General features: G+C 45.1%; 2 protein-coding genes across 5 annotated transcripts; both read right to left on the bottom strand.

Annotated features, from left to right (window-relative positions):
• Positions 1–457: 457 nt before the first annotated feature.
• LOC124054016 (ras-related protein Rap-1b) lies at positions 458–10,484 on the bottom strand. Of its 4 annotated transcripts, none has more exons than XM_046379654.1 (8): positions 10,399–10,484; positions 6,882–6,951; positions 5,833–5,901; positions 5,164–5,220; positions 4,818–4,958; positions 4,072–4,215; positions 3,729–3,821; positions 458–3,639 (listed from the first exon to the last, which is right to left on the bottom strand). In XM_046379654.1, the coding sequence occupies exons 2-7, from the start codon at positions 6,936–6,938 to the stop codon at positions 3,735–3,737; spliced, it is 555 nt and encodes a 184-aa protein (XP_046235610.1). In that variant the 5' UTR covers positions 6,939–6,951; positions 10,399–10,484; the 3' UTR covers positions 458–3,639; positions 3,729–3,734. The 4 variants fall into 4 exon arrangements, with proteins under 4 accessions (XP_046235610.1, XP_046235611.1, XP_046235613.1 ...); XM_046379655.1 differs by having other exon boundaries at positions 6,882–6,954; positions 10,399–10,467; XM_046379657.1 differs by lacking the exon at positions 10,399–10,484 and adding an exon at positions 8,960–8,969 and having other exon boundaries at positions 6,882–6,954.
• A 3,114-nt stretch (positions 10,485–13,598) lies between these two features.
• Positions 13,599–26,258, bottom strand: cand1 (cullin-associated and neddylation-dissociated 1). Its single transcript, XM_046379649.1, has 26 exons — positions 25,910–26,258; positions 23,086–23,161; positions 22,850–22,917; positions 22,600–22,754; positions 22,263–22,386; positions 21,862–21,949; positions 21,606–21,774; positions 21,328–21,433; positions 21,104–21,249; positions 20,859–21,010; positions 20,408–20,548; positions 19,896–20,037; positions 19,339–19,547; positions 19,086–19,254; positions 18,894–18,983; positions 18,092–18,245; positions 17,767–18,004; positions 17,267–17,455; positions 17,012–17,155; positions 16,695–16,830; positions 16,440–16,616; positions 16,130–16,225; positions 15,738–15,907; positions 15,468–15,632; positions 15,142–15,249; positions 13,599–14,918 (listed from the first exon to the last, which is right to left on the bottom strand). Exons 1-26 carry the CDS (start codon positions 25,975–25,977, stop codon positions 14,694–14,696), a joined length of 3,705 nt encoding a protein of 1,234 aa, XP_046235605.1. The 5' UTR covers positions 25,978–26,258; the 3' UTR covers positions 13,599–14,693.
• Positions 26,259–26,786: the final 528 nt, after the last annotated feature.

The following is a 26,786-nucleotide window of genomic DNA, read 5'->3' as shown; positions in this document are numbered from 1 at the left end:
TATCCAGCTTTTGGAATTTATTATTTCCATTTTATCCGTATATGATATAAATTATGCGTTTGTTTCAGCTGTAGTGTGGCGTTACAAGCTGCAGAATTTTCTACGCCAGCAGAGGGCGACATGCACATATGACCAGACTCGATGTGTTGCTCTATTCATACATCTATCTGTCTATCTGGTCCAGAATTATTCCACATCGCAGGTTGCTGTTACAAAATTGCACCACTTTTATTCATTTAAGGCTTTTTAGTTTTTACTTTACATTTGGCTTCACCCCCCTCCCCTCCCCTACCTCCCGCTGCTGCTGTGGGTTTCTGCATTGGAAGAAACCAGTTCAGACCATTTCATTTACCAGTTCTCTACTCCAGCGTGTGAACCGTGATGATTCACTGGAATGGAAATGGGATTTTATCCTGGCTGAACTGGTTTCTTTTACATTTCACTGGTCAACATGCCATACAGAGAAAAAGAAGCAGATTTATTTCACAAATGTAAAATCATTTCTTCTCATTGTGAATGAATTATTTCAGTTTGCATTTGGCTGGAGTTGCATTCATCACTTCATCACGTCTTCTACAACCCATTTGGCGATTTACAGAAACTCAGATGAGAAGGTCTCAATCAATTTAATCTGAGTCCAGCACTGAGAGAGGTCCAGAATGTATTTAGCCTAGCTTAGCACAAAGACTGGAAGCAGAGTGAACCTGCTATCCCCACTCTATAAAGACTGGAAAAATACGCCTTTTAACAACCTCAGTTTGTCATGGACGTTAAGGTCTCAGTGCAGTTCAAACTAAGTGCTTGTCAGATTGTCAGACAGCATCTGAAACCTACTTTCCAATGGTGAAATCAATTTTTTGACTCTCCGAAAAAGACGAGTCACACGAGCTCTATGCAGTGATTGTGGAAGTGTGAAAGTAAGGCCGAGTCTTAACTCTGTCACAAGCTCTCGCCGAGTGCAACATAGAAAGTGTCTTTGAGGACAGACTGTCTGGAAGTGTGCGCCAAACAGCTACACAAACGTTGCCGTCAGACACATCGTTCAAAGTACTTCTTCTGAGGCGCACTGACACCTTTAGATCTGCCAAATGTCTATGACAAAACTATCAACCACCACAGTCCCAGAAGTCGGATGAAATGACGGATGCCACTGCAGCCTGGAGGGCAAAAAGCTCTGACTGCAGTCGGGGTCATGTGTTGATTTGACTGGCTGCACAGGTGGGACATCCAGGTGCTGTCAAGAACACTGGGACTGCGCAGACCTTCCACCCGGAAGCTTCTGCTCGGCATGCAAACTGTCGCAGCACCATCTGGAGATCAGAGTGAGCGCTGACAAAAACATCAACATGCTACATGACTGAACGTACTGGAGGAGAACCACAATACCGACAGCAGTACCACACTGTACCGCAGTACTCCTGATAGTACAACACTGTGCACAGCAGTACTCACAGAGGTCACTGGTCCAACACACTGTATCTGTAAGATGGCCGCTCTCACATTACAAAAAGAAGACAGATATTCAAAAGCTTTTCGTGGCTGCTTCACAGGCCACGCCCCCAACACAAAAGGGGCGGGGCTTTGGCTTCATCCTCCTCTGGTTGGTTTCAAACTCATGCTACCGTTAAAAGAAACACTGAGAATTCAGTTCAACTTTGTTCAAAGCGATGACAATACTGACACCAAAACTATCCACGTGTCAGTGGTACTACATGCTAACACTAAGATGTTAGCTCAACCCAGTGTATGCTAAAGTATTAGCATGAAATACTACAACCATGCAAGGATACGGAGGTCTGGCTGTAACTTCGTGGTTAAGTTTGGTCCTCCATACCTGGACAGTTCAATCTATGCCCATCAGTTGAAGAGTGTTTCCCAATGGGCCGTTAGACCAAATTCAATATTTCCCTCTTAGATGTGTTAATAACATTAATAATCTGGTAATAATAAGGTTAATAATACAGAAACAACACCTGTGGGCTGCCCTGCTCAGTTAATGCAACACAACCACCCCACCCCTCTCACCCGCCTGGGCCAAAAAGGTCACCACGGAAACTGGCCTGGTTCACTGTGATTATGCAGCTCACTTACAGTCACAAACACAAAAACACACAAAAACGCACAAACACACACACGCACGCTCGCACACACACACAAGGTACTGGACCAGTGTGAGTCTGCTGTCTAAAGGCAACATGTCTGCCCTGAGCAGCAAATCTCAAGTCAGCTCACCGCGCCCTGCATGCAAACAAATTAGCATGCAGCTACTGTCACTGATATGTTTGTTTGAGGTTATGGAAGTGTTAGCATTCTAATATAGCATACCAAATATGTTGCATTGGCTGTTAGCTGTCAAGCTAGCCCACCACTAACAGTATCTACTACGATCCTTGTTTTAACAGACACTCTGCTTGGTCTTTACAAAAAAGAAAGTTTAGCATTGTTGCCTTTCCTAACTGACAAGCTAACTTGCAGCAGGCTGACAAGATAGCTCACAGCAACATCGTGCCTTTCTTTCTTTGTGGATATATGCATGTAATTACCTGCTAGGCTAAAGAGGTGGCCCATAGACAAAAATACGTCTCCGTTAAGAACATGTCAACAAAGCTAATACTCCACAAACAGTGAGTTAGCATAGTTAGCATTCCCTTTCAACAGCTAGCCCTTGGCCAACAGCTGTCATCTGTTTCTTTGGGGCTCTACTAAGAATGCTATCATTCCACAAACAGCATCATTTTCCCGCAACGTTCCTAATGCATTTTACTAACTGCTGGGCTAATAAGCTACTCTACAGTTCTGTAAGCTGAGTATACATTAGCATCTTTAAAAATATGCTAACCAAGATAACACCAAACAAACAACAAATCCTGATAATTAGCATTCTCTCAATTCAATTCACTCCCATAGCTGTTGGCTAATTCAAAGTGTAGCTCAAAGTGTGGTGAGCTGACTGTGTGACCTGCTGCACCACCCAACCCCACCCACCCACTCCCCAAAAATCATAATCAAAAACATTAAATGACTTTTATATCTTTTCACACAGAAACATAATTATAATCACTGTATAATAACTACTGTATGGATCCACAGGTTTTACCAGAGCCACACACACAAAGTCAGCCATGCTAGCCATGATGTCAGCCTGGTAACCATGGCAACAACATGGCTGACAGGGAACAGGGAAGTGGTCAAACTGCGTGTGAATGGCTCAGGACTTCTGGAAAAATAAGTAAAAGGAAAAGAAAGGAAAGGAAAGAAGCATTAAAAATTAAAAGCGACAAGCTGCTCCCCTGCCCAAAATGGCCTAGCAGAGAGCATGATGGGAACTGTAGTTTAAATTTGGGCAGATGTTTGGACAGCCCCCATTCCTGCAGAACAGCAGAATCATTATCTTCATCATCATCATCATCATCATCATCATCACCACTGCTGCAGTCTTTTGATGTTTGGTTTTAATGTTTGCAAGGCAACCGTCTGTCAGACATTGAGGTGAGTTGATGGGACATGTGGTCATCACGGGAACAGAGGTCAGAGGTGGCTGATGTTGATGATGACATGGCTGTGTTAAAGGGGCGTGGCCAGCTGGAAGATGTGGTGTGATTGGTTGGTTGGTTGGTTGTTGGTCAAGTGAGCAGAAAACTGAAAAGAAGAAGACACATTTAAAGTTAGTGTAATACTATGTATGTGTGTAATGAAGGTAAACCAAAATAAACATATGAAAGACCTACATGTCATTAGAGAAGTTGACAGCTGGACTTTTTGCGAGCTTTGCCTGGAACTGGACTCTTCCTGTTTATCTGTCGCACAAGGTCATAGAAGATCTGCACACACACAAACAAATCAGCATTTTGGGTTAAATATCTCAAGTTTCAGAAAAAAATGCCCTCTTTTGCCCTGTCAAATAATTTGGCAAAGACTGTTGGAGTTGAAGGTAAGTAATACAAAATCGGTCTGTAAGAGTCCATAAAGTTATTGAGTTCTAACTGAATAATAACCATCATATGTCTCCACATGCTCCCTGGTCTTAAAAGACTGGGTACTGGGATGTTTTTTGAGTATGTTTGTGGTCACCTCGTTGACGTTGATCTTGCTCTTGGCCGAGGTCTCCAGGAAGGCGCAGGAGTTCCACTGGCGGGCAAGACCAATGCCGGACTCTTTGGCCACCACACGCTCCACCTCCAGGTCACACTTATTTCCAACCAGGATCATGGGGACCTGCGGCGTCAAACAGAGTATTCACATTCACATTCACATTGCAGCAATGTAGTGATGTGACGCTCGAAGCAGATTTTGATTTTTGAGGGCTTTCCATGTCGCTGCAGTCCCACTGGTTGGCCAGCAGGTGTCGCCGTTTATACTGTCTCAAACTCTTTAAATCAACCAACCATTTTCAGCAGGTGTATAATTATATTTAATTAAACCATTAGTCAGTTAATCAAATAGTTGATTGAAAGACAACGAAACAAGAAGATTTTAGTCATTAATTATTTCAAGTCAATTAATAACGTCAAGCACAAGTGCCAAACATGCTCTGTCACAGCCTGTCAAATGTGTTTGCTGCTGTTCTATTCCACTGGAAATTAAATATTTTTGGATTTTGGCTTTGATTTATCTAGATATCACCTTCAGCTCCAGGAAATTTTGATTGCCGTTTCTAGCTACTTTATAGTTATTATAGGTACATATACAATATACAGTATAGTGTTTTGGATGAACGCACAGGTTTGCATGTTCTTTAGGAACATCATCATGACTCTGGCTCTCTATGCTGACAGGTGTTTCTGATGTGTGTGTGTGTGTGCGAGTGTGTGTCGTACGTCCTCGGTGTCCTTCACTCTGAGGATCTGCTCTCTGAGGTCCTGGAGGTCATTGAAAGTCGACTGAGCCGTGATGGAGTAAACCAGAGCGAAACCCTGACCGTTCTTCATGTACAGGTCTCTCATCGCCGTGAACTGCTCCTGCAGACAGACAGGTCACACACAGACAGACGGGGCATCAGGGAGACACACAAATACTGGACACAAGTATGTGGACGCCACTGTAGAGTCCTTTTGGTTTTTGTCTAATTTTCCTGGTTCTGATGAACAGAAAGAAAGACATGAACTGATTGAGGGCAGGAAGGGTAAGACAGACAGACAGACAGACAGACAGACAGTTCCTTACTGTTCCTGCTGTGTCCAGGATCTCCAACATACACTGCTGTCCATCGACCTCGACTTGCTGGAAAGAGAGACAAAGACGGAGTGAGTCCTCAGAGCGTCACCAAAACATCACTTACAAAATATTTGCCAAGATTTCACAATAAAAGTCAGCGGAAACGTGAAGACTTAAAACGTGAAAACACATCTGCTCCTTCACGCTGGTTTTTACTCACTGCACTCCTCACATCCTGCTGCTTTCACACCACAAACACACAACACAAACAAACCTCGCAGTTAAAGTTTCTCACTTTTCGTTTATCCGTTCCTGCTCGTTATGTCCAGTCCTTGCATTCATGTGTCACTTGCAGTTAGATTCTCTTAAGATTTGTGTGTTGTGGCATTAAACCACATTTATCATCTATGGCGGGTGGAGACCGCCGAGTGACCCGCTGCCGGGACATGACACAAAGTCTCACAGTTTAGACTTTTTTCTCCACGTTTCAACTTATTATTTAATAGTTTAACCAGGTTAACATTTTTAATTTTATCACGACTAACTTTTAATCCTTTTTTTTTCTGTCAGGGCAGAAATCAGCTTCCATGTTCTCCTTCTCTTGATTCTTCTTCTCTTCCTTGCTGTCATGAGCAGTCAGACAGGCCTGCTGTCTCACACCACTCGCAGCTGTCTTACCTTCCTGTACGAATCCTCTATCGTCGGGTCGTACTTCTCCACAAAGATTCCCTGAACAAACTGGACAGTCTGCAGACAGACAGACAGGCAGAGAGAGAGAGAGACAGGCAGAGAGTGAAAGTGAAGTAGGCCAGTTGTGTTAATGGAGCTCTGTTCTCTATTGGAAGTCATTAGAATGGAATTAATGTGACACACTGACACGTCTCCATTATATCATCTGGACTAAAGCAATTCATTGTAATGAGACTCAGACCAGTGTGTGTGTGTGTGTGTGTGTGTGTGTGTGTGTGTGGAATGTAAGGACTGAACAGACAAACACAGCGACAGTGTCTGTCTGTTGGAGGAGGCTGAAGAAGCTCACACTCAGATTTGATGTGTTTTCATCAGCTTCAGTTTAAATTCATGTTCCCCTCTTTGTGACAGGACTTTTGTTGTTCTGATCAAACGTGTCCGACTCTTCTGTGAACGCCAGCTGCGCTCATTTTCACTGTTGCTGTTCATGAAAAGGCGATTTTAGTGAGAGGATATTTTACAGGAAAGGAGGAACTTTTCACCTCCATCTTCTTTGTAATGCGTCTTTAAGAATGAGCAATAATCTCTGTTTGTCATATTGTCAATGCATTTCATCCATAAACGGAGATTTATGTATTTTATGATTACAGATAAGTCGAGCTGACCTTTGAGGAAATCTCGCTCAGCAGGTGCGTTTCCATCCATCTGTTTTCAAACTCTTAAAGTTGTGCTGCACGTGCATGGAAAGCTGGCGGTGTAAACACACACCCTGAACAGACTGGTGTGTGTGTGTGATACTGTCAGACGGACTTAACGACGCAAACTTGACAGGAAACGCATCGAAGAGTCAACGGCAGCTCAAACAAACTGGGGACTATTTTCAGCAGCGGATGAATCCACTTTGTGTGTGTGGGACTCAAGATGGACTGTGGTATGTGTGTGTGTGTGTGTGTGCATGGTGATGAAGGAACAACATTGTGTGGCTGTGACACACACACACTCAGGACCTGTTGGTGGAAACGTCCTCAGTAACTCACCAGAGCTGACTTGCCGACTCCTCCTGATCCTAAAACAACCAGTTTGTATTCACGCATCCTGACTGTCTGTCTGCTGGTGGAGACACACACACACACACACACAGAGAGAGAGAGAGAGAGAGAGAGAGACACGTTATCTTCACTCCTGGACATCATTTCCAAGCAGCCAATCACAGAGCAGCATTAGTGTAAGCCCCGTCTGCTGCTGCAGAGCACCTGGAGCTTCAAAACTACCAGTTACACACACACACACACACAGATTTCACCACTGACACTAATAATTACCCAGCATGCATCTGGGTGTGCTCCTTAAAACAGAGAGGTCACGTGACCACCCAGCTGGCGATGATGTCACAACAGTGGAATCCTTCTTGGTCACTGTTTCAGTGCATGCTGGTGTGTGTGTGTGTGTGTGTGTGTGTGTGTGTGTGCATACCAGTCATAACTCGCTGGGTCGCTGCAGCAACAAGAAGCAACATGACAGAGACAACACACACACACACTCATCTCTGTTAATGAGGGTCTGCCAAGGTTACCATGGTGATGTGATAAGAGTGTGTGTGTGGTTTAGCAGGTGGTGTGAGGACTGAACATTAACATCTCTCTCTAACTGCCATTTTTCCTGTGTGTTCCTTTACCCAGAATTGTCAGTTTGTACCCAGCAAACCCCAGAGAGGAGCTGATGTGCTTCAGCTGTGCTGATAATCCATCAGTTCACACAGGAGGACACGACACTCGCGTCAACTTCATGTTCCCACACGCTTTAGACTTTTAAAAACTCATTCAAATGAAAATGAATATCCATACTATAAAGAAAACACTCATCGTTTCAATAAAATAAAATAAATCTGATCAGCATCTGTCCAAAGTTCAGTTTCGCAAACATTTGTGAAAACGTCGGCGTTTCTAAGTCGATTTTCTCTGTTTGACTGCAGTCCTGATGAAACTGAAAGGCGTTTACATCTGGAGTTTTAGCTGCCCAGCTGTGCGTGAACGCATCACCAGAGGCGGATTTCTGCACCCGGAGGTGTGAACAGGGGCCGCCTCACTGCGTCTGTCTTCAGTGCGATACAACAAGTCCAGGCGAGTTCAGGGAAGGCGCACACTGAGGCGGCAGCAGCAGACGGCGCCGATGAAGAGGAAGCGAAAAGTGTGACCTGACACACCTGAACCTCTCTGGGCTCTACAGGGGCGACCCCGGACCCGCAGTCCAGACGTGCACAGCTGGACTCCACGTGACACACAGTCACAGTACGACAACAAAAACAAACTTTGTTCAACAAGTTAACCGGAAATTAAGAAAGCGTCTCCTCTCACTGGACTGTGGTGGCACATTTTGACTCTCTGATTTACTGACATTCAGAGGACTCGAAGCAAACACGACTAACTGAACATTTCAGTCATTTTTCAGGCAGAATGACAAGTATTCTGCTTTCCCAGCTTCTCAAATGTGAGGATTTGCTGCTTTGATTGGTCACATTTTGGTGGGACAAATCAAGACCTTTGACGATGTCATCTTTGACAGTTTTTACTGTTTTCTGCCATTTCATAAGCATTTAGCTGAGGAAAACTCCAGATTAATCGACGATGAAATAAGCTGTGTTTGTATTAATCTATGATTTATTTTTGCCAGCAAAAACGTCCATCTTTTTTTTTTTCTAACATCCATCCATCCATTTTCTATACCGCTTATCCGTCAGGGTCGCAGGGGGTTGGAGCCTATCCCAGCTGACTACGGGCGAGAGGCGAGGTTCACCCTGGACTGGCCAACACACAAAGACAGACAACCACACACACTCACACTCACACCTAGAGGCAATGTAGAGCAGCCAATTAACCTAATGTGCATGTTTTTGGTATTGTGGGAGGAAGCCGGAGAACCCGGAGAAAACCCACGCAGGCACAGGGAGAACATGCAAACTCCACACAGAAGGGCCCAGACCGGGATTTGAACCTGGAACCCTCTGGCTATGAGGCCACAGCACTAACCACCACTGCACCATCGCGCTGATACTTTATAATGCCGCCCATCAAAGGTAACATCTTCAGGTGTCCAACAGTCCAAAACTTCCTATTACCTTTCCTTTTCCTCGAAAAAAAATCTCTGGCTTCTAAAAGATTAACAAGATAAACGAGAATCCACCACAATTTGTCTGAAGTCGAACTGGAAGACATACAAAACCAGTAATTAACGGTCTTGTTTAAGTGCTTTTTATCCTCTAAAGGTCCTTGTAAACAATCCAAAACACAAAATTATTCACGTTAGAATCACACAAGACACATAAAATCACAAAATTCACACATTTTAGAGGCTGGAAACAGAGATTTTTGTCTGCTTTTATGCTTCAAAGACAACTGATAAGTTAACCGAACATGATCAGTGCAGTCAAATAAATATCTGCTGATTGAGTAACTCATTAATCATGTCAGCTCTTGCTGCAAGTAGACTGAATTTCATAGAAAAGAGCTGTGAAACAATGTGGCTGGTAGAGCCTGCAGAGGACATTCACACACAGAAAATGGAGAAAGAAAGTCACAAAGGTGAAAATCAAACAGGTATTCAGCCTTCACGTTATTCTTCAAATGATCTCAGCGCTGTGTGGCCTTTATTGAGCTATCAAGGCACAATCTGATCAAGTGATGAGAATGTGTGCAGATATGTTCACAAAGTGTGCAGTTTTGTTTTTTCCAACAGGCACCAAATGCAGCATGATGTTAATCTACTAAAGTAAAGTTGGTGGAGGAGAAGGATGGACACAAACACACACACACAGATCCCTGAGTCAACCAGAACTAGGTGGGGCCTGTCAATGCTCAGCGTGTGTGTGTGTGTGTGTGTGTGTGTGTGTGTGTGTGTGTGTGTGTGTGTGTGTGTGTGTGTGTGTGTTTGCTGCTGACAGTAAAACAGCAGAGGAATAAAACCAAGCCTTGTCAATATACTTATCACACATACAGGTAGACAGGTAAGCAGACAGGCAGGCAGACAGACAGACAGACTCTCCAAACTCCTCAACTCCGCACTTTAAGTTACTTCCTCTCTTATTCCTCCAGCAGAGCAGCGGGAGTTCCGCAGTTCTGTGGCCGCCTCAGAACGCCTCCAACCCGGCCAGCTCTGGCAGAAGGCCCCGCTGCCTGGAGGACCGGAGACAAACTGCAAGCTGGAACACAGAGACCTTAGCGGACGTGAGACAGGCAGACGGACGGACAAACACCCGCCATGATGGTGCCCAGCTATCTGTCCCTTTATAATACCAACAGTATCATTATTATTAGCGGAGCTCTTGTCTGTCTGCCTCTCCGTCCGTCTGTCTGTCCGCCGGTCGCTTCCGCAAACCCAGCCCAGCTCGGCACGGCACCGGCCTGTCTCCCTGCCTGCCTGTCTGTCCCCGTCTGTCTGTCATGATCTGTCCCAGCCCGTCCCGGGTAAACCTACATCTACATGATGGAGGGAAGAAAGAAAGGAAAAGAGGGGGAAAGGGGAAAAAGAGAGAAAAGAGAGAAAGGAAGCGGTACTCACAGTCATCCACCCGTCCGCTCCGCTGCTCCCTCTCTCTCTCCCTCTCTCTCTCTCTCTACCGCTCTCTGTGTACGTCGCTCTATCAGAGCCGCTCCCTCCTGCTGCCGCTGCGCTCTGGCGGCACGCTCAACGCGGTGAACGCCATGGCTTCCTGTCGATCCTTTCAAAATAAAAAATATTTATTTATTTTAATTTATGTCAAGTTATGTCATGTAGTCTTAAAATAGTCACGGGGATAAGTTGGTCGTAATTAGTAAGAAACTGCACTGAAGAAGACTCTGAGTTGTTTCGTAGACCTACTAAATCCGAAGTTAAGACACCTGAAGTCCCTTAGGGCGATATTTTTGCGTACACCGTGGATTCAACACACTGAAACAAGACTTCTCTCCTTCCCAGCAGTGTCCAGAACACCTGAAACGTGACAGATGTTTAATACACATGTGGCCAATATTCACAGACGGCAAACGACTTGTGTAACAAACACTTCTCTTCAGTTATGACTGTCAAACGAGATATTTAGCAAAGGTTCTGTGGAATTCATTCTCTGTATTTGCTCATGTTTTAAAGGAGGTTTTAACCTGAGCCAGGCCATACAACAAACATATCCAACACACAGTCAGTGTACAGTGAGGCTGTTAAAATGATAACAATTTCCATGTTTGTTTAATTTAACACACTGATATCGGATTAATACATGATTGGCCAATACACATCAGGTATCACAGCGTCTCTTTCAAGACTTCGTGGATATGAATGTTTCATGAGACTTGGTGAATGTACAGCAAGAAAAGAAGTTTTATATTGAAGACAGTCCAACCTTACTTCCGGTCTCACTGTAACTTCGTCACATTTTGGCTCCACTGCTCTTTTTTTTTCCTGTGACGTTTCAACTTCCCCAGCTGCTTCCCGCTTCACGCAGAGTAGAACCGCTTGAGAATTTAATTTCCTGGGGTTTCTACTCCCGTAACATCACATTTACTCTTATGAACCGACACAGCTGCAGTCTGCACTGCTGCCTTGCTCAACAGTTGGAGGTCAAGAAAAATAAAAATAAATATGTAGCAGTTCTTATCGCGCTGATAAGAACCTCACCTTTTCCTGATAAGTTTGGTTTTAATTAATTACTTGATGCTCAAGCGTCATGATTGACAGCTGATCACTATTGCACATACTCTGGCTCCAAATGACATCACCAGAGCAAGATGGCAGCACTTGTATCTGTGATATTTTGGCTTTACTTTTGTACAGTAGGAGGGCTTGTCAACGATCTGAACTATACTAACGAATCTTAAGCAATAAGGCTGAGTCACATTCACCGCTGAAGGCGCTCTTTCTGTTCACTCGTGTCAAAGTGCTCATGTGAGCTTTATGCTATGTTACCTTTCGTTTCTGTCATGTGATCAATATGTTCCTCTCCTATTCGGTATAAAATGTGTCTGTTCACACCGGAGGTCAAAGGTCAAACTCCTGAGGCGAGTGAAGAAAAGCAACGACAACACAGATCTCACAAAGTGTGTGTGTTACTGCAGAGTCATGGAGCATCTGAGCATGTCAGAGCGTGTTAATGGTAACACGCCTTGAGACACACATGCAGTGTTTACTACCATTACACATACAGTGTTGTGAAGCCACACCCAAACAGGAAGGAGTCACCAAGAATAGATTCACTCCCCACCCTACCAGCTTCCCTTTCACTGATACACACTTCCTCTTAATGAGAACACCAATGAAAGTTCTGCTGTTTGTCTCAAGTAGAAGCACACAATCTGCAGGAAAACTGCTGATGTAATAATAATTTACCTGTTTAGAACAAGTCAGTGAGGCTAAACCAAACAGCTGCAAAAAATGGAAAGAAGGTTCTTCTGTAACAAAAGGTTTTAAAGATGTCACTGAAATAGAAAAAGAAATTATTAATATTTTCTGTGTGCTTTTGGTCCACCTGTTCCTGAGGGGAATATGTGCTCTTCAGCTGCTAAATGCTCTACTTTTTCCTTAGAAAACCACCCGAGAACAGCAGAATCAGCTGGTTGTGCCCTGATGGTTCGTCACCTTCAGACACCTTACACATCACGCACTGTTCTCACTTTGTCATTACAAAACTATCATTTGCAGCAGCTTCTGAGCGAGCTGGTTAGCTGCAGCCCAGTTCTACTAAACGCTGCTGAGAAAAAGACAGTTATGAAAATATTTTCTTGTCCTTAGAGCTTTAGCGACGGGGAGTCTCTGAACATGAAGGTTTGCAGCATCAGTCCATCAGCAAAGAATACATTACTGAACCTCAAAGAGGAGAAATCATCAGCATGTCAATGATCAGCCAGGCTGTAATACAAACTCATCAATTCAGCTGTTGCTAGGAGACCAGATGAACCAGCATCACTTGTTTTGTTTGCTCCTGTAATGAGTTTCTGCCTCGCTGAGACGGCCAATCACTGCAGGGATACGTACTCTGAACAGGAAGTTGTTTATTTCAACTCTTACCTGTGGATCTGCAGGTCCACCTGGCATCATTGCATCACAGTGGTATCGACAGGACCAGAGGTTCAGTGGATCCTGAATTAGAGCTGTCAGGGAAACAAGAAGAGCCTGGGATGCTGAGTTCAGGGAACAAAGTTGCTGGTGAGACCTTTTGAAGAAAGTGTATTCTGGCTCCCTCTGTTGCTACAAATTATACTTCAAGGCCTTACTGTCTTTCTGTAGCAGGACATGGTGGAATGTAACAAAGTACATTTACTCAACTACTGTACTGAATTGCAGATTCAGTCACTTTGTAAATTATTTACACACAAAGATCAACTTGGCACACGGTACATTAATTTAAAATAAACTAGACAGACTGTATATAAAATAGTTCAAGTTAGCTCAAACTCTACTAAATACAACAGTAAACAGGTAGAATACACAACACTCATGGGGTCTCTTAAAAGCCACGTAAAAACAAGCAGCTCTGTGAAACACAGCGGAGCTTTGAGCTAAATGCTAACATTCTGTTTAGTGGCTCTAAGATTTATCGCTGGCCACAACTGGAGCTAATATTTGTGTTTGCACGTTGATAAACCGGTCCGATTTAAAGTCTTCTGAATCAGCTCTTAGCGGTTCCTCTTTGCATGTACCCCCATTGAACAGACCAAGTGCTTCAGTTATGAGGACAGAACAAAACGTTTGTGACTGACACTACAGACACAAAAAGAAATAAGACAAAATCAGAGTATGAAGGCAGGCAGAAATGGACCTTTTTATTTTTCTTGGGCGATAAACAACAGTGGATTGTCCTGACTAGACCAGACTGAACCGGACTGGACTGGTTTCACCAGGTCAAACCAGACTAGAGCAGAGGAAACGAAACAAGTCCTGACCAAACTGAACCATCTGGAACCGGTTTGAGCCAGCCGAGCTGACGGGAACATCGAACTCATCAGAACGTGGTTACACTGTGTCACACACTGCGTTACCGTGGCAACAGCCACACAGGACTTCAGTATGGTCCAATCGGGCCTGGTCAGGTTGGACCTGGTCCAATAATCTCTCTACCCTTCCTTCAAAGGAAGTGACAGGACTGAAGGCAGGTTTATTGAACTGGGGGAAACAAAGAAGCTGATTGGTCCTCAAACAGAAAAATTGAGCCCACCCGTCATCACTTCCAGGCATCCTATTGGTTGCCTACATCATCCGCACAAAAAAAAACAAACAAACAAAAAAATCCAAAACAAAACAGATCAAGCCCTTCTCCCATTGGTCACCACAGCCTCAGACAAGGAAAGGCTGTTTTTTATCCATTGGTCAGTTTTAACATGCCAACTGTCAGTCACTCAGCAGCGGCCAATCAGGTTACAGTACAGTACCTGCGGAACTTTCTGGAATAACGAAAAGAAAAAGAAACAAAAAGAAGAATGATGATGAACAGAGAGATCAGCCAATCAGATGACCTCACTAGGGGAAAAAAACAGGAAGTGGGAGGAGCTTCCAAGCCTCATATGGAACTTATTCTTCTGCATTTTTTTTTTGTTGTTGTTGCTATTGTTGTTCTTTGTTTTTGTCCTTTTTGTCCATGTGTGTGAGCCATACATCAGTCTTCTTCCATTCTTTTCCAACAGCTGATTTCAGTGCAATGCATCATGGAACGATCAATCACTAGGAGAGGGTGTGTCACTACAAGTGTGTGTGTGTGTGTGTGTGCGAGTGTGTATGCATGTGCGTGTCTGTCTATGTCCTGTTGTCATGGAAACGTGCTGCAGGGTTAGCACTCCAGCAGCGGCGTGGTGCCGTGTTACATTGTGGGATCTTGTTTGTCCATCTCTTTAGCTGGTGTCCATGGACTCCATGTTGGCAGAGCTGGAGTCCCTCTGGATGGAGTCAAAAATTGCTGCCAGCTCCTGATTGGCCGAGATCTGGGACTGGAATTCTGACATCAGCGGCGACTTTTCAGCTTCGGGGATCGTCAGCAGAGCCACAACAGCTCGCATTGCCGACCGCTTCAGCTCGTCCTGCTTCTCAAACTCCTGCTTCACTGAGTTTGCCTTCACCTGCAGACAGACCAGAGATATTTTTACTCTTCTGCTCAAAATGTGGAAAAAAATTATTTGTTTCAAAAAAACATAAAAATAAAGAGAAACACCAGCAACATTTTGACCACTGGTTTCCACTGGCTGGACTGGCACTGCTACACATTAGCAGTGGACTGACTTTTGACCATGTGATTTTGGTGGAGTGTGTGTGTGTGTGTGCGCGTGTGTGTGGTTTTTGTACCTTGGTGGTGCAGGTGGCTCTCAGTGGTTCCACCAGTCTGTCCAGTCTCTGCAGAACAGCACTGGGACACAGAGACGACAGCCTGGCCAGCATCAGGAACGTCAGCATCTGAACGCAACGAACACAACAGTCATTAGCAGGAACAGTCAATGCAACACAGTGCGTTGCCATAGCAACACGTCAAATCGCATTTCAGTTTTGACAAAAATGAAATGTAAAAATTTCCTTTTCCACCAAAATCAAGTCTTATCTTAACCGAGCAACAAATATCGTCTGATTACAAATCAATCATCTCTCTTCAGTCTGATGCTGGCGTGTGGTTGGACCTTGATGTCGTAGTGGTCCTTGAGCCCGTCCTCTACGTGGTTAAGGAAGGTGAAGATGTCGATTCGGTCCAGGCAGCTGTCCAGCAGAGTGTACATGCACTCGAACGCAGCCTTCCTCAAGTCCAAACCATCATCCACCGTGTGTTTGAACGGACCCATCTCCACCTACACACACACACACACACACACAAAGACAGAATCATCAAAGATCTGCTGACAAACGTGTGTCCATCATCAGACTCTGGACTCTGGTCTCTCAGCTCCTCTCACCTCTCGGATCAGCTCCTTCCTCACTTTGGTCTCGTTGTACAGTTGTGGTAAAACAGAGTCCAGCAGCTCTCGGATCAGACTCGGCTTATTGTGGGCAGCAGAGTTAAACGTTACCAAGGCAACACGACGCACGTTCAGGTCCGGGTCTTCCAGCGTCTTCAGGAAATCACCTGAAGAAATTCAGCCAATCAGAGATGAAGCAGGACACACACGCACTTCATCTCATACTGTGAAGCAGTTCTAGTTCCAGTACTTTCTGAAATATACAGTGTGGATCAAAGTTATGGAAATTTCCGTCCTCACAACCACAGTGCTAACATGGCTAGCACGAAGTGGCTAACAGGAAGTCATCACGTGTTAACACAGTAGGTGAGCGTGTAACCCAGCTGTACCTATACAGTTCTTCAGCAGTGGGTCGATGGGCTGCGGCTGGTCAGAGATGGTGAACTTTACTGCTGTTACCACAGAGCTCCGGGCATACGACGAACCTACAGAAACAGATAATCAATCAATAAACCATCTGTAAATCAGGGAGATACAGATGCAAGAGACAGAGGCAGTTTGATTGGCTGTTAGGAGCAGAAGGGGCGGAGCTTAAGCAAAACATTCAATGCTCCTGTTGGTTGTACTTTTAAATCTGTATGACCACTAAACATTCTGTTCCAGGCGTTCACAGCGTAATCAGATCAGGTTATTGATTACCTGACAGCAGGTATCCTTTAAGGCGTGGCAGCAGGGTTTCGGGGTCGATCAGCGTCAGTTTGCCCAGACACTCGGCCACCACGTTCCTGGTTCCTTCCTCCTGACACTCACAGTGTTTGAGCAGCAGAGACCAAACTAACTCCACGTAGGGCTTCAGACCGGACACAGACGCCGAACCTCGACACAGACGCACACATTACAACCAAAGGAGAAACACACACAGACGTATTTATCAAGAATCTGAGCTGTTCTTACTGATGATCTCTTTGAGCGAGTGCAGCAGCAGGTACTGTCTCTTGGAGGAGGAGATCTCCTGCAGGACGAAGGGCAGATACTCCGGGAGATTCCCCACTGCAATACTGCCCAAGGCGTAGGAGGCTGCTGACTTCACCTGGGAGACACACAGGTTGTTATTTACCAAGACCTCACCGAGTCAGACTTTGGTTTACAGCTTGTTGTGATTCATTCTCTCGTTTCATGGGGCTAAACAATCCAGTTCCACAGAACTCCCTAAAGCTAGAGAGAAGTCCTGGATCTGAAAGGCACTTCCTGATCAGACAGATGGGTGATACCTCTTCACTGGAGGAGGAGAAAGCATCCAGGATGACTGTCTTGAGCTCTGGTTGGCCACTCAGGTCCACATGGTGCCCCACCTCGCCCAATGAGAGCAGAGCGAGCAGTCTGATGGAGTCTGTGGAGCGGCTGTTCTTCACATCCTGTCCAAAAGAAGAAGAAAACCAAACTTCATTTAAACCTGCCACACGGTACACGTACATTAACGTGTGCTGAGCTGCAGTATCAGTAGGTCAGGCAGACAAAAAGGTTACCTGGATGAACTGCCCGACCACAGCAGGCCCCTCGGTGGGACAGGCTCTGGTCAGAGCGGCAACACATTTAGCGATGGAGCAGTAGGCCTGTTTATGAGGCAGAGCGGCACTCTGGGAGTAAACCGGGCCGGTCAGCATCCTCAGCAGGTCCATGTAACCCAGACCAGGAGTGTTTGTAGCCACTAAAGCCTGAAAACATGCACACAAAGAGTTTAATGTGGTTGTTTATGTTTAAAAAAAATACATTAAAGTCTCAAACATATCAACTAAATCCACTTATTCTATTTCTATTCATTCTGTACGTATCATTTCTTTGTCTATCCCTTTATTTTTTATTAATTTATTTAATTGCTCCTGATTTGCACCCTATTTTCATTACCTTCTGTCAGAGCAGGAGGCTTTAAGGTTCTACTACAGTGATTATAATCCTGTTTTGACTGGTACATCAGAATAAATAGAGAATTTATAAGGTCCAAATAAAGTCAGTGTTACTGTTGTACCTGGTAGAAGTCCAGCATGGCGGCAAGCGCGCCACCCTGCAGCAGCGGGGATCGAACCAGAGCAATGAGCTGCTGGAGGATGTTCCCTCCACTCAACTGACCCAGCGAGGATGGATGAGTCACCGCCAGTGTAGACAGGAAGCTCAGCGCCATCTGAGACACGTGCATGTCGCTCTCAGAGATAAGAGGAGGCAGCTCAGCGAGGACAGCGTCCACCATGACGGGAGTCACAGCAGAGCTGAAACGCACACATTGGCACTGTGTTACTGACAGGAGGGAGAGGGTGGAGTGACTGCTGTGGCCATGGCTCACAGGTGTGTGTTACCTGTAGTTTCTGAGAAGGATGTCCAGAGCAGCCAGCGTGCAGAGCTTCAGGGCTCGCTGGTTCTTGCGGAGGAAGGAGGCGAGGATGGGAACGGCGTCGGGGAGAACCGGCCGCAGATCAATTTTCAGCGGAGAGCCAGCGATCAGCGTCAGAGCTACAACGGAGACAAACACACAGTCAGCAGAAAATACCCTCATTCAAAAAAAAAAAACATTGCTGTACTGTTCAATTTGATTGTTATTCTAGTGTGGTCAGATCTATAGACAGAGCTTCTCCGTCAGACAAACAAATGTGGCAGCAACAAACGTGCGATTTCAACTGCTCAAACACAATGTGAGGCAGCATGACTGCACACACGTCAGCGGCGAAACAAATCAGAAAGTGGCCTGAGGTGGTGCAGCCTGAGGTGGTGCAACCTGAGGCGTCAACATGAGCTCGACATGTTTTGACCTGAGTGAAAAATCCATGCGCATCCTGGAGCTTCACAAACATACACAGACGAGAAGACAGCGACTGGATAGAAACGACACAGAACTGGAGTTCCTGGTGACTTCTGAGTTCAGTCAGAGGCTGAACTAAACACAAACACACAGATACTGCGCGAGCCAGCAGTAAAATACCAAATCGGGCCGCAGAGATTGTTGTCGTTGTGGACGACCCTGACTGCTGCCCTCACAAACACTTGCACATGTCCAACTAAAAGCTCATTTCACGCATTTTTCTCAAGCAAGTTCTGATGTGGTGAACATTTAACTCACACAGCACTAATGTTTTACAGTGAAGAACCAGGGGGCGGGTTTACCTTTCACCGTCGTCAATCTGGTGATCTCGTTCTTCAGGCGCTCTAAGAAGATCAACAGCGTGCCAGGAAGCTCAGCCGGCAGCCGGTCACCTACAAAACCAGACGGGAAGATGAGACGACAAACCAGAGAGTCAAACAGGAAGCTGGGCCATGGCTGACATCACATCACTGTGACTGACAGACGGTGGTTACCTAGGTTACAGATGATCTGTCCCATACAGGAGATGGCTCGTTCTTTGACTTCCTGGTCGATGTCGGCGGCCTTGAGCCGTTTGATTGTACAGGTGAACAGGTCGTTGATGTAAGGGGAGGGATCAAAGCTGTCGGAGCCTTCTGATTGGTTGTCCAGAGGTCTGATCACCTGGAGGAGGGGAAGAATCAGCTGTGAGTTCATCATGTGACATCAGGTGCTGGAGGTCACGCAGACTGCAGGTTTGACTCCCACCTTGACGAGCTGCTGGGTGACAAGCAGAGCCTCAGAAGTGATCTTGTAAAAAGGGTCCCCAACGCACGCCACAACAGGTGGGACGAGGGCAGGGACGTGGGCGTGGAAGGCATGAGCGGGATGTGTGACCATGATGACGTGCAGACAGGCCAGGGCGTCGATTTTTAGGTTGGAGCTGCTCGACTTATCGTTGAGAGAGAAGATGATACCTGAAAACCAAACATGCGGCCATCACAAATACTGATACGAATTATACTTCACAGCATGATCATCACCATGACATGTGCTTGAGGTTACACAAGTAGCTTGACGTTTATGGATATCAACTGCTTCTGTAATGTGTAAAGCTGCGTACAGGTGTACAGGACTCTGCAGGGTGTCGCGGTATCGGACTGGCGCATGGACTCGGGTACTGGCTGACGTTAAAACTTCTGCCAGTGTCACTAAAATCAAGTTTTTCAACATTTACATCTTCAGTAGGAAGCAAGGAGCTTGGACCTGTGAGACACAGACAGGGCAGGGAAGAAGCAGGAGTAGTAGTGGTGGTGTAGTATTACCTGGTATTAGTACTGGGATGTGCTGAGTCAGGGCTCCTGGGAGGACGTTCACCAGCTCAGTCAACATGTTGAAACAACACTGACGGGTTTTGACACTTTTCTCCTTCAGCTGCTTGTGAAGAGCTTTGACTATCATGGGAACCTGCAGAGGGCAAGAGACATCAACAGAAACACAGAGCGGGAGTAAGAGAGTGACAACTACTTCCTGTTTCCTGTGGTTGACGGTGCAGGATGCTGAGGGTTTCCTGTCACCATAACAACGGAACAGAACCAAATCAAAGCTACAACAGTGACATCTGCTGCACAACAACAAAATAGCAGTGGGTGAGAAGCACAGTATCTCTGGATCCTCATCACTGCTGTGATTTAGCTCAAGATTTATATTTGTGTATATGGACCTACAACAAAAGACTATCAGGTATATAATGGAACTTGCCTGAGAAAATCTGTAATTTTGAACAGCTTTGCAACTGACTTTGATGTTTTTTGGTTCTGACAGAAGTCTGACTGACCTGGCTTTGCAGCATGGTCAATGGCGTCTCTCCCTGCTCCATGGCGTCCGGATCAGCCAACCAGCTCTGGGCCGGTCTGGTCTGTTTAAGCAGTGACAGGTAGGCATGGAAAACATCCGCCTTCACGTTCTCCTCCCTCTCCTACAAACAAACAGACAAACAGACAGACAGACAGACAGACAGACAGACAGACAGACAGGTTGGTGCAGTCAGAACAACACATATGGATTACATAAACAATCAGCAGATTAGTCTGAGTCAACAGGCTAATTTCTTTCAGTGACGTTAGCGCGACTGTCACTGACAGATAGTAATGTTCTCCAGCTAAAGCAAAAGTACAGATCTTCTTAAAATTACTGGTGTTTACCAGTCAGATTTAGTGATGAGAGGAAAACAAAGCGACAGAGGAGGTGATGGAGGAGTAAGCAGTGACAGCAGAGCTCGATGGTACCTTGAAGCGACAGACGAGTGCAGGAGAGACGGAGCGATAAAACTCTGGCAGCATCTCGTGACGGGTTGAAACGACAGCGTCCAAACACTTGGCGGCCGCCCGGCGAACCTTCCAACTCATGTCGTCGTCATCGCTGTACTCATCATCGCTGCCTGGACACACACAGTGACACCTCAGTGTGTATTTCGTTAAAAAACACCAGTAAAATAAAGTCAGTTAACTTGTACTGACTGATAACTGGGTACCTTGGTAGTCCTCATCGTTCTGCTCAGCGTCCATGGCGTTGTCATCCTCATCTTCATCGTCAAAGTTGTAGTTGGGGTCATAGGTCAGGTAGCGCAGGCAGATGGAGATGACCGTGGGAACGTGGGGGTAAACTTCTTTCGGACACCTGGAGCAACGATAAGAACATTAAACGAGAGCAACCACAGCTGTATCAGTACCCTGGCAGTATTACTGTGTGTATTACCTCCTAACAAAGGACTCAAAGGCCTGGATGCAGTACTCTCTGAGCTCGTCATCGTCAACGTTACAAAACTTCACTACCAAAGGAATGATCTTCTCCAGATACTCTCCTACAGACAGACAGGCAGCAGGTGAGATGTCATTCAGCGATGAAGATGGACAGTCTCAAGTCCACAGCATTCAAAAAAGTAAAATACAGAAGACAAACAATAATCAAATGCTCTTTCATTTCTTTTCTTCCATGTCTTGAAGGTTAATGTGTGGATGTCTCGTCTGTCTCACCGATCCGGTGTCCTGCCTGTCTGCTGATGGCGGCTGTACACTGGATGTAAGTTCTGGTGGTCGACATGTTGTCATTCCTCCCCAGCTCGGTCAGGAGGTGCTCGATCAGATCAATGAAGACCAGATTCCCACAGGACATGACCAAGTGGCCCAGAGCCATGATGGTCCTCTGAGACATTTCCATAATAATAAACAGGTGTCACAGATGCACAGTGATAGAATGAATGCAGTCCGGCTGGTGAAATGATAAAGATACCTTTCTGACAGCCAGTCTGGGGGAGGTGAGCTGAGGGAGGAGGCAGCTGAGGATGGAGGGATGGAAATTCACCAGCAGACCTCCTTGTCTGAAGAAAGACAAACAGGTCAACTGTTAACTTTGGTTTCTTTCATTCCACACACGATAACAGACATAGCAGGACAACTGTGTCAGTGGTGCGACAACACCACGCTCAGGGGGAACCATGAATGCACCCCGGCCTTCAGTATCGCCATAATTTTTTATTTTGATCAACCACAAAGGACTCTAACACATTGCTGCTCAGCAACACGAAACCAACCAAACGTTAAACCTCTGTAGTCTCTGTATGTACAGCTGTAACAGACAGACGGGCAGACGGGCAGACAGACAGGCAGACAGACAGACAGACAGACGGGTACCTGCAGAGCATGTCAGCCATGATGTCGAGCGCCTCCAGCTGCACTGACACGTCTTCCTGTTTAGCAATGGCGCTCGTCAGACGACCGGTTATCTTCTTACAAACACTGGCAGCCAGAGCAGAGCCTGAGAGACAGACAGGTAGAAGACAGACAGGTGGCATTTACACTGCTGTCATTTGTCTTTTTACCTCTGAACTACAAGAAGACACTGTAGTATTATCTACTGTCCTAAGTTTACCAAAAGACTGACCGTGCATTCTACATGAGCTCAGTTTAATGTACATGTAGTAAAATGTGACAGGACGTTTTATGGCAGTAGTATTTGTTGTATTGTTACCGCTGGAGGCAGGCGGTAACTCTCCAATCACAGTCTTGAGTCCAATGGAGGAAATGTCTCTGAGCTGTTCTTTGTCCGACAGCATGTTGGTGCACAAAGTGTCCACGATGGTCTCCACCTGGTACTCCTTCACTTTACTGACCAGGGGCCCCAAGCTGACGAAAACAAATGCACCCCCAGTTCAAAGATACACAGTGACACAGCAATAAATACACAGCACAGACGTTAACATTAACAGCCGCGTTGTTACCATTTGACAGCCAGGTTCTGAACTTCTCCGTTTTTGTCTTCCAACAGTTTGAGGATCATCCTCACCACCTGGCAATCAATATATAATCAATCAATCAATCAACCCTTAACGTTTGTTCAGAACTAAAACTCCTCACTGGCCGCTCCAGCCTCAAGACAATCTGATAAATTAATTTTTAACTCAGGCTGATGAACCCGATCCAAACAGTTTTAACCAGTGAACCAGTATAAACTGACCTTCCTCTCGCTGTCATCGTCCAGTTTGATCGAATCTTTTTGGAGCTCCGTCATCAGGTCATTAGTGGCCATAAACCTGGACAGAAAGAGAGACGGAGACATTCATTAAATACTTCACAATACTCTCCAAATACTCCAAAATGATGGTGTGAGCTCAGTGCCAGAGACACATCAGCTAAACAGAAAGTGTAATCATCTGTCCTTGCAGAACATCTGCTGATGCAGGCTATGAGCAGGACTGAAATGACTCTCCTTCTTCCTCTTCCTCTTGTAGGAGGTCAGCAGTGATTTTTACAGTGACGGGAGGGGGCGGACTCTGACAAGTCTCACAATTTCACGGATTTCTTGTACTGAGAAGGCTGCTGAAACTGATTAGTTGTGCTGCCAACTTTGGGTGTGATCGTCATCGAGCAGCTTACAAAAGAGGCTGCTCTGCTCTGAATTTGAGCTGTCAAATATGAGGAGTTTGTTGAGGGGCTAAACTGTTTGATTCTGCTGTGCTTTTGTTATGATTTTTTCACCCATACTTCTGTTTTCATATAAGGTGAACCGTGTGTGGACGAGGCTTGTTGTCAGCGACGTATCCTATCAAACCCACGTGGTACCAAATAACAACACAGCCACCAGGTGTGCTCTGCAGAGCAGGTGTGATTATCAGCAGACGGGAAGGACAGAGCAAGACCGTCCACTACTGAATCAATCGCAGATGAGAAAGAGAGACAGAGAGGGAGACGGAGACAAAGAGAAAGAAAGAGACAGAAGGAGACAGACGTGTTCACAGATCCAAAAACAGAAAATGAATATGTGCTGGGCCTTCACAAATAAATGGATAAAAATGTAGGCATAATATATAAATGAATATAAGGGAAATAACAGATAATGCTGAAGGTGAAGGATCATATTCCAAAAAATCACTGAGTGTTCAGTTTACATGACAGATTGTTTATATTCATTCACTTCTACAAGAGAAGTCAGTAGCGGGATAAAATGCTGAGCTCGTACTGTATCACCAGGATAAGATTAAGCACAACATCTTACAACCTGCCAGTCACACTCCCACATTATGCAGTCCTAATGGAGCTTTAACACAGATGTCACATGCTTCCACAGCAATCCCTGCCCTCAGAAAAACACTTCCTTCCCAAAATGCCACGAGCTGATTTCACAATTTGGAAAATGATATCTGATCAGCGTTCACTTTGTCATCCTATCATTCTGTCTATAAGATGTCAGAAAACAGTGAATACTGTCCCTCACTCTTTTCCTCATATCTTAAAAAAATTCTCATTTTTGTCCATCAGCCATCTACAAGCTGAAGATGTTCAGTTTGTAATGCATAAAGCAGTAAATCCTCACACTTGTGGAACTGGAAAAATGACTTCAGTAATGAACTGGTCACAGAAATAGTTGCAGATTTATTACATGTTGAAAGATTAATCAACTTATCAACCTTTCAACCTCTTTCAAGCTTTAATTAAGATCTATATATATACCACATAGAACAAAAGATAAAAATGAGACCCGAGTACTAAGTCTTGATCATCATCTAAGTTTCCTCACATGAAAACATGTGTTGTCAGTGTGGATGAACTGCTCTGCCAGGCAACATTAAACATGAATTAGCATTGCAACAAACAGATTTAACAACTGATTCAATTTCTGATTATTTTCTCAGTTGATGATTTGGTCTGTAAAATGTCAAAAATGAGCTAAAATGCCAATCATGGGTCTGGCTGTCCAACAGTTCAAAGCACAAAGATTTTCTATTTACTATCGCTGAAGACAAACAGTAATTTGAATCACACAAATATGATGAGCAGACCAGTGAGTTTTTGTCATTTTTGCCAGAAAAGTTACACCAATACTATAAAGTTACCAAAGTTGTCAATTGACAAAAGGTTTAATTACATAGTCTTTAAGGTGAATATATCATTTCCTGAAATTATGAAGTAGGTACTGACAGAACACCTCATCTGTATTTCTCAGCAGCAGAGTACAGAGGGAGTCCAAAGCAACCCAAACAAAGACGGCAGATTTCATCTTTAGGTCCGTCTGATCAGCTCACAGTGGAAACCGCTGACATTAAAAATAGTCTGTTTAAACACATCAATCATCTCAAACTGATTGATTCCACATGAAACTGATTTATCTAAACTTAAAGTTCAAGTTGCTAGCGCTGACAACATCCATCTCAGTGATGGTGTGAAGTTCCGATCTGTTTACATGTTGTTATTACCTGAGTTACTGATGCTACCACACCCCCAAAACCGTCATGCTAGTTAGCCGACATGACACACGTTACCAAACCACAACAACTGTTTGAATCAAACACTTGCACGGCTCAGTACCAATTTGCTGATATGCTAACTTCACATTTAAACCCACAGCACAAGGTGCACACTGATAATCCATACACAAACGATAGCTGACATCACGCTAGCTTGCGGCATGACAGAAGTTAGTACTGGAAAACAGCCAGCTAGCGGGCAAGCTAACCGCTAACTGGCGGTAATTACCTGCACCGCGACAGTCAGTTTAGCCTGATGTGCAGCACGTTAGTTTCCTAACCAGCTATCAACGCTGTCATCCAATTTAAACCGCTGCCAAATCAAGCGCTAACGAGCCCAAATGATGTTAGCTAACTGGCTAGCTTGCAATGTGACGATGATCAGACAGGTGGCAGGCTAGCAGTTAGCATGACAGCCTGAGGCCTGAGAGAGCCACCGTTTGCTGTCCAGCTGCTGTTCTTGACATAGCAGACAAACGGCTTGAGCAGATAATATAAGCCGTGCAGTCAGTTTGCTTTCCTGAGGGTTTGTTTTACCTGAAATCCTTGTCGCTGGACGTCATTTTCTCCAGCAGGTTGGAGATGTGGTACGAGGCGCTCGCCATGTCGGTGCTATTAGCTGTTAGCCTTCTGCTAGCAGACTGCGCTCAGTATGTGTGTGTGTGTGTGTGTGTGTTCCGGCTGCTAACTGACTGACTGTCTGTGTCTCTGGCTGTCGGTCTGACTGTCCTGGTGGTCTAATTTTTTGGGTAAAATGTGAAATCTGATTCTTCTGCTGTTGCTGCCGCCTTTCTGTCTTTCTACAGCGACTGTCGCATCCCGGGGCGCGGAGTTTGGTTTGTTTGAATGGAGCTCCCGTTCTCTCTGCAGAGGGGCGGGGTTAGCAGGATAGACGCTAAGGGGTCGAAGGTTAGAGTGTGAGCTTTTTTTTTTGTCTGACGGGCAGGCTTACCGTTGCATTTCAATATGAATGTATCTGATTAAATCTGTAAATATTTAAGAGACATTTACCCATATTTTTGCAGATGTTGAGTTATTATTTTTGCACATTACACACAGCCTTCATCCTATGAGCATTCACAGCAGTCTATGTTCAATTCTAAACATGTATTTCAATTTTAGGATTTTTGACTCTCACAAAAATAGCTCATATTAATTCTCCCACTCCTCCTCAGGTTTCCTTCACTTCACATACAACCAGTCACATAGCCTATAGCTTATATTGTGAGTTTGGAGGATGCAGGTACAAGTAGCCCAGAAGTGTTCTTCAGTCCAGCACTTTAGTAAATAGTCACTGCGTCTGGGCCTGCAGTCTGTAAAATCATCCATGTTTTAACCCTGCTTGTATTTCTGTAGCTTCTCCTCCTCCTCCTCCTCAAAAGCTCTCTCGCTGTTCTGTTCCATTATCTCAGTC

Source organism: Scatophagus argus, chromosome 22 (assembly GCF_020382885.2).
Source record: "Scatophagus argus isolate fScaArg1 chromosome 22, fScaArg1.pri, whole genome shotgun sequence".
NCBI lineage: Eukaryota > Metazoa > Chordata > Actinopteri > Scatophagidae > Scatophagus > Scatophagus argus.
Note: the sequence above shows the minus strand (reverse complement) of the source record. Positions and strands in the feature narration are given on the sequence as shown.

What these genes read in the sequence shown, in the direction of transcription:
- cand1 (XM_046379649.1), bottom strand. Translation starts at nt 25,977, where the DNA reads ATGGCGAGCGCCTCGTACCACATCTCCAACCTGCTGGAGAAAATGACG. An exon ending in TCCAGCGACAAGGATTTCAG is followed by an intron (nt 23,162 to 25,909) that starts GTAAAACAAACC and finishes CTTTCTGTCCAG; the next exon opens with GTTTATGGCCACTAATGACC. An exon ending in ACAGATCATCTGTAACCTAG is followed by an intron (nt 18,984 to 19,085) that starts GTAACCACCGTC and finishes CTGGTTTTGTAG; the next exon opens with GTGACCGGCTGCCGGCTGAG.
- LOC124054016 (XM_046379654.1), bottom strand. Translation starts at nt 6,938, where the DNA reads ATGCGTGAATACAAACTGGTTGTTTTAGGATCAGGAGGAGTCGGCAAG. An exon ending in TAGAGGATTCGTACAGGAAG is followed by an intron (nt 5,221 to 5,832) that starts GTAAGACAGCTG and finishes CTCTCTTTCCAG; the next exon opens with CAAGTCGAGGTCGATGGACA. An exon ending in GCAAGATCAACGTCAACGAG is followed by an intron (nt 3,822 to 4,071) that starts GTGACCACAAAC and finishes GTGTGTGTGCAG; the next exon opens with ATCTTCTATGACCTTGTGCG.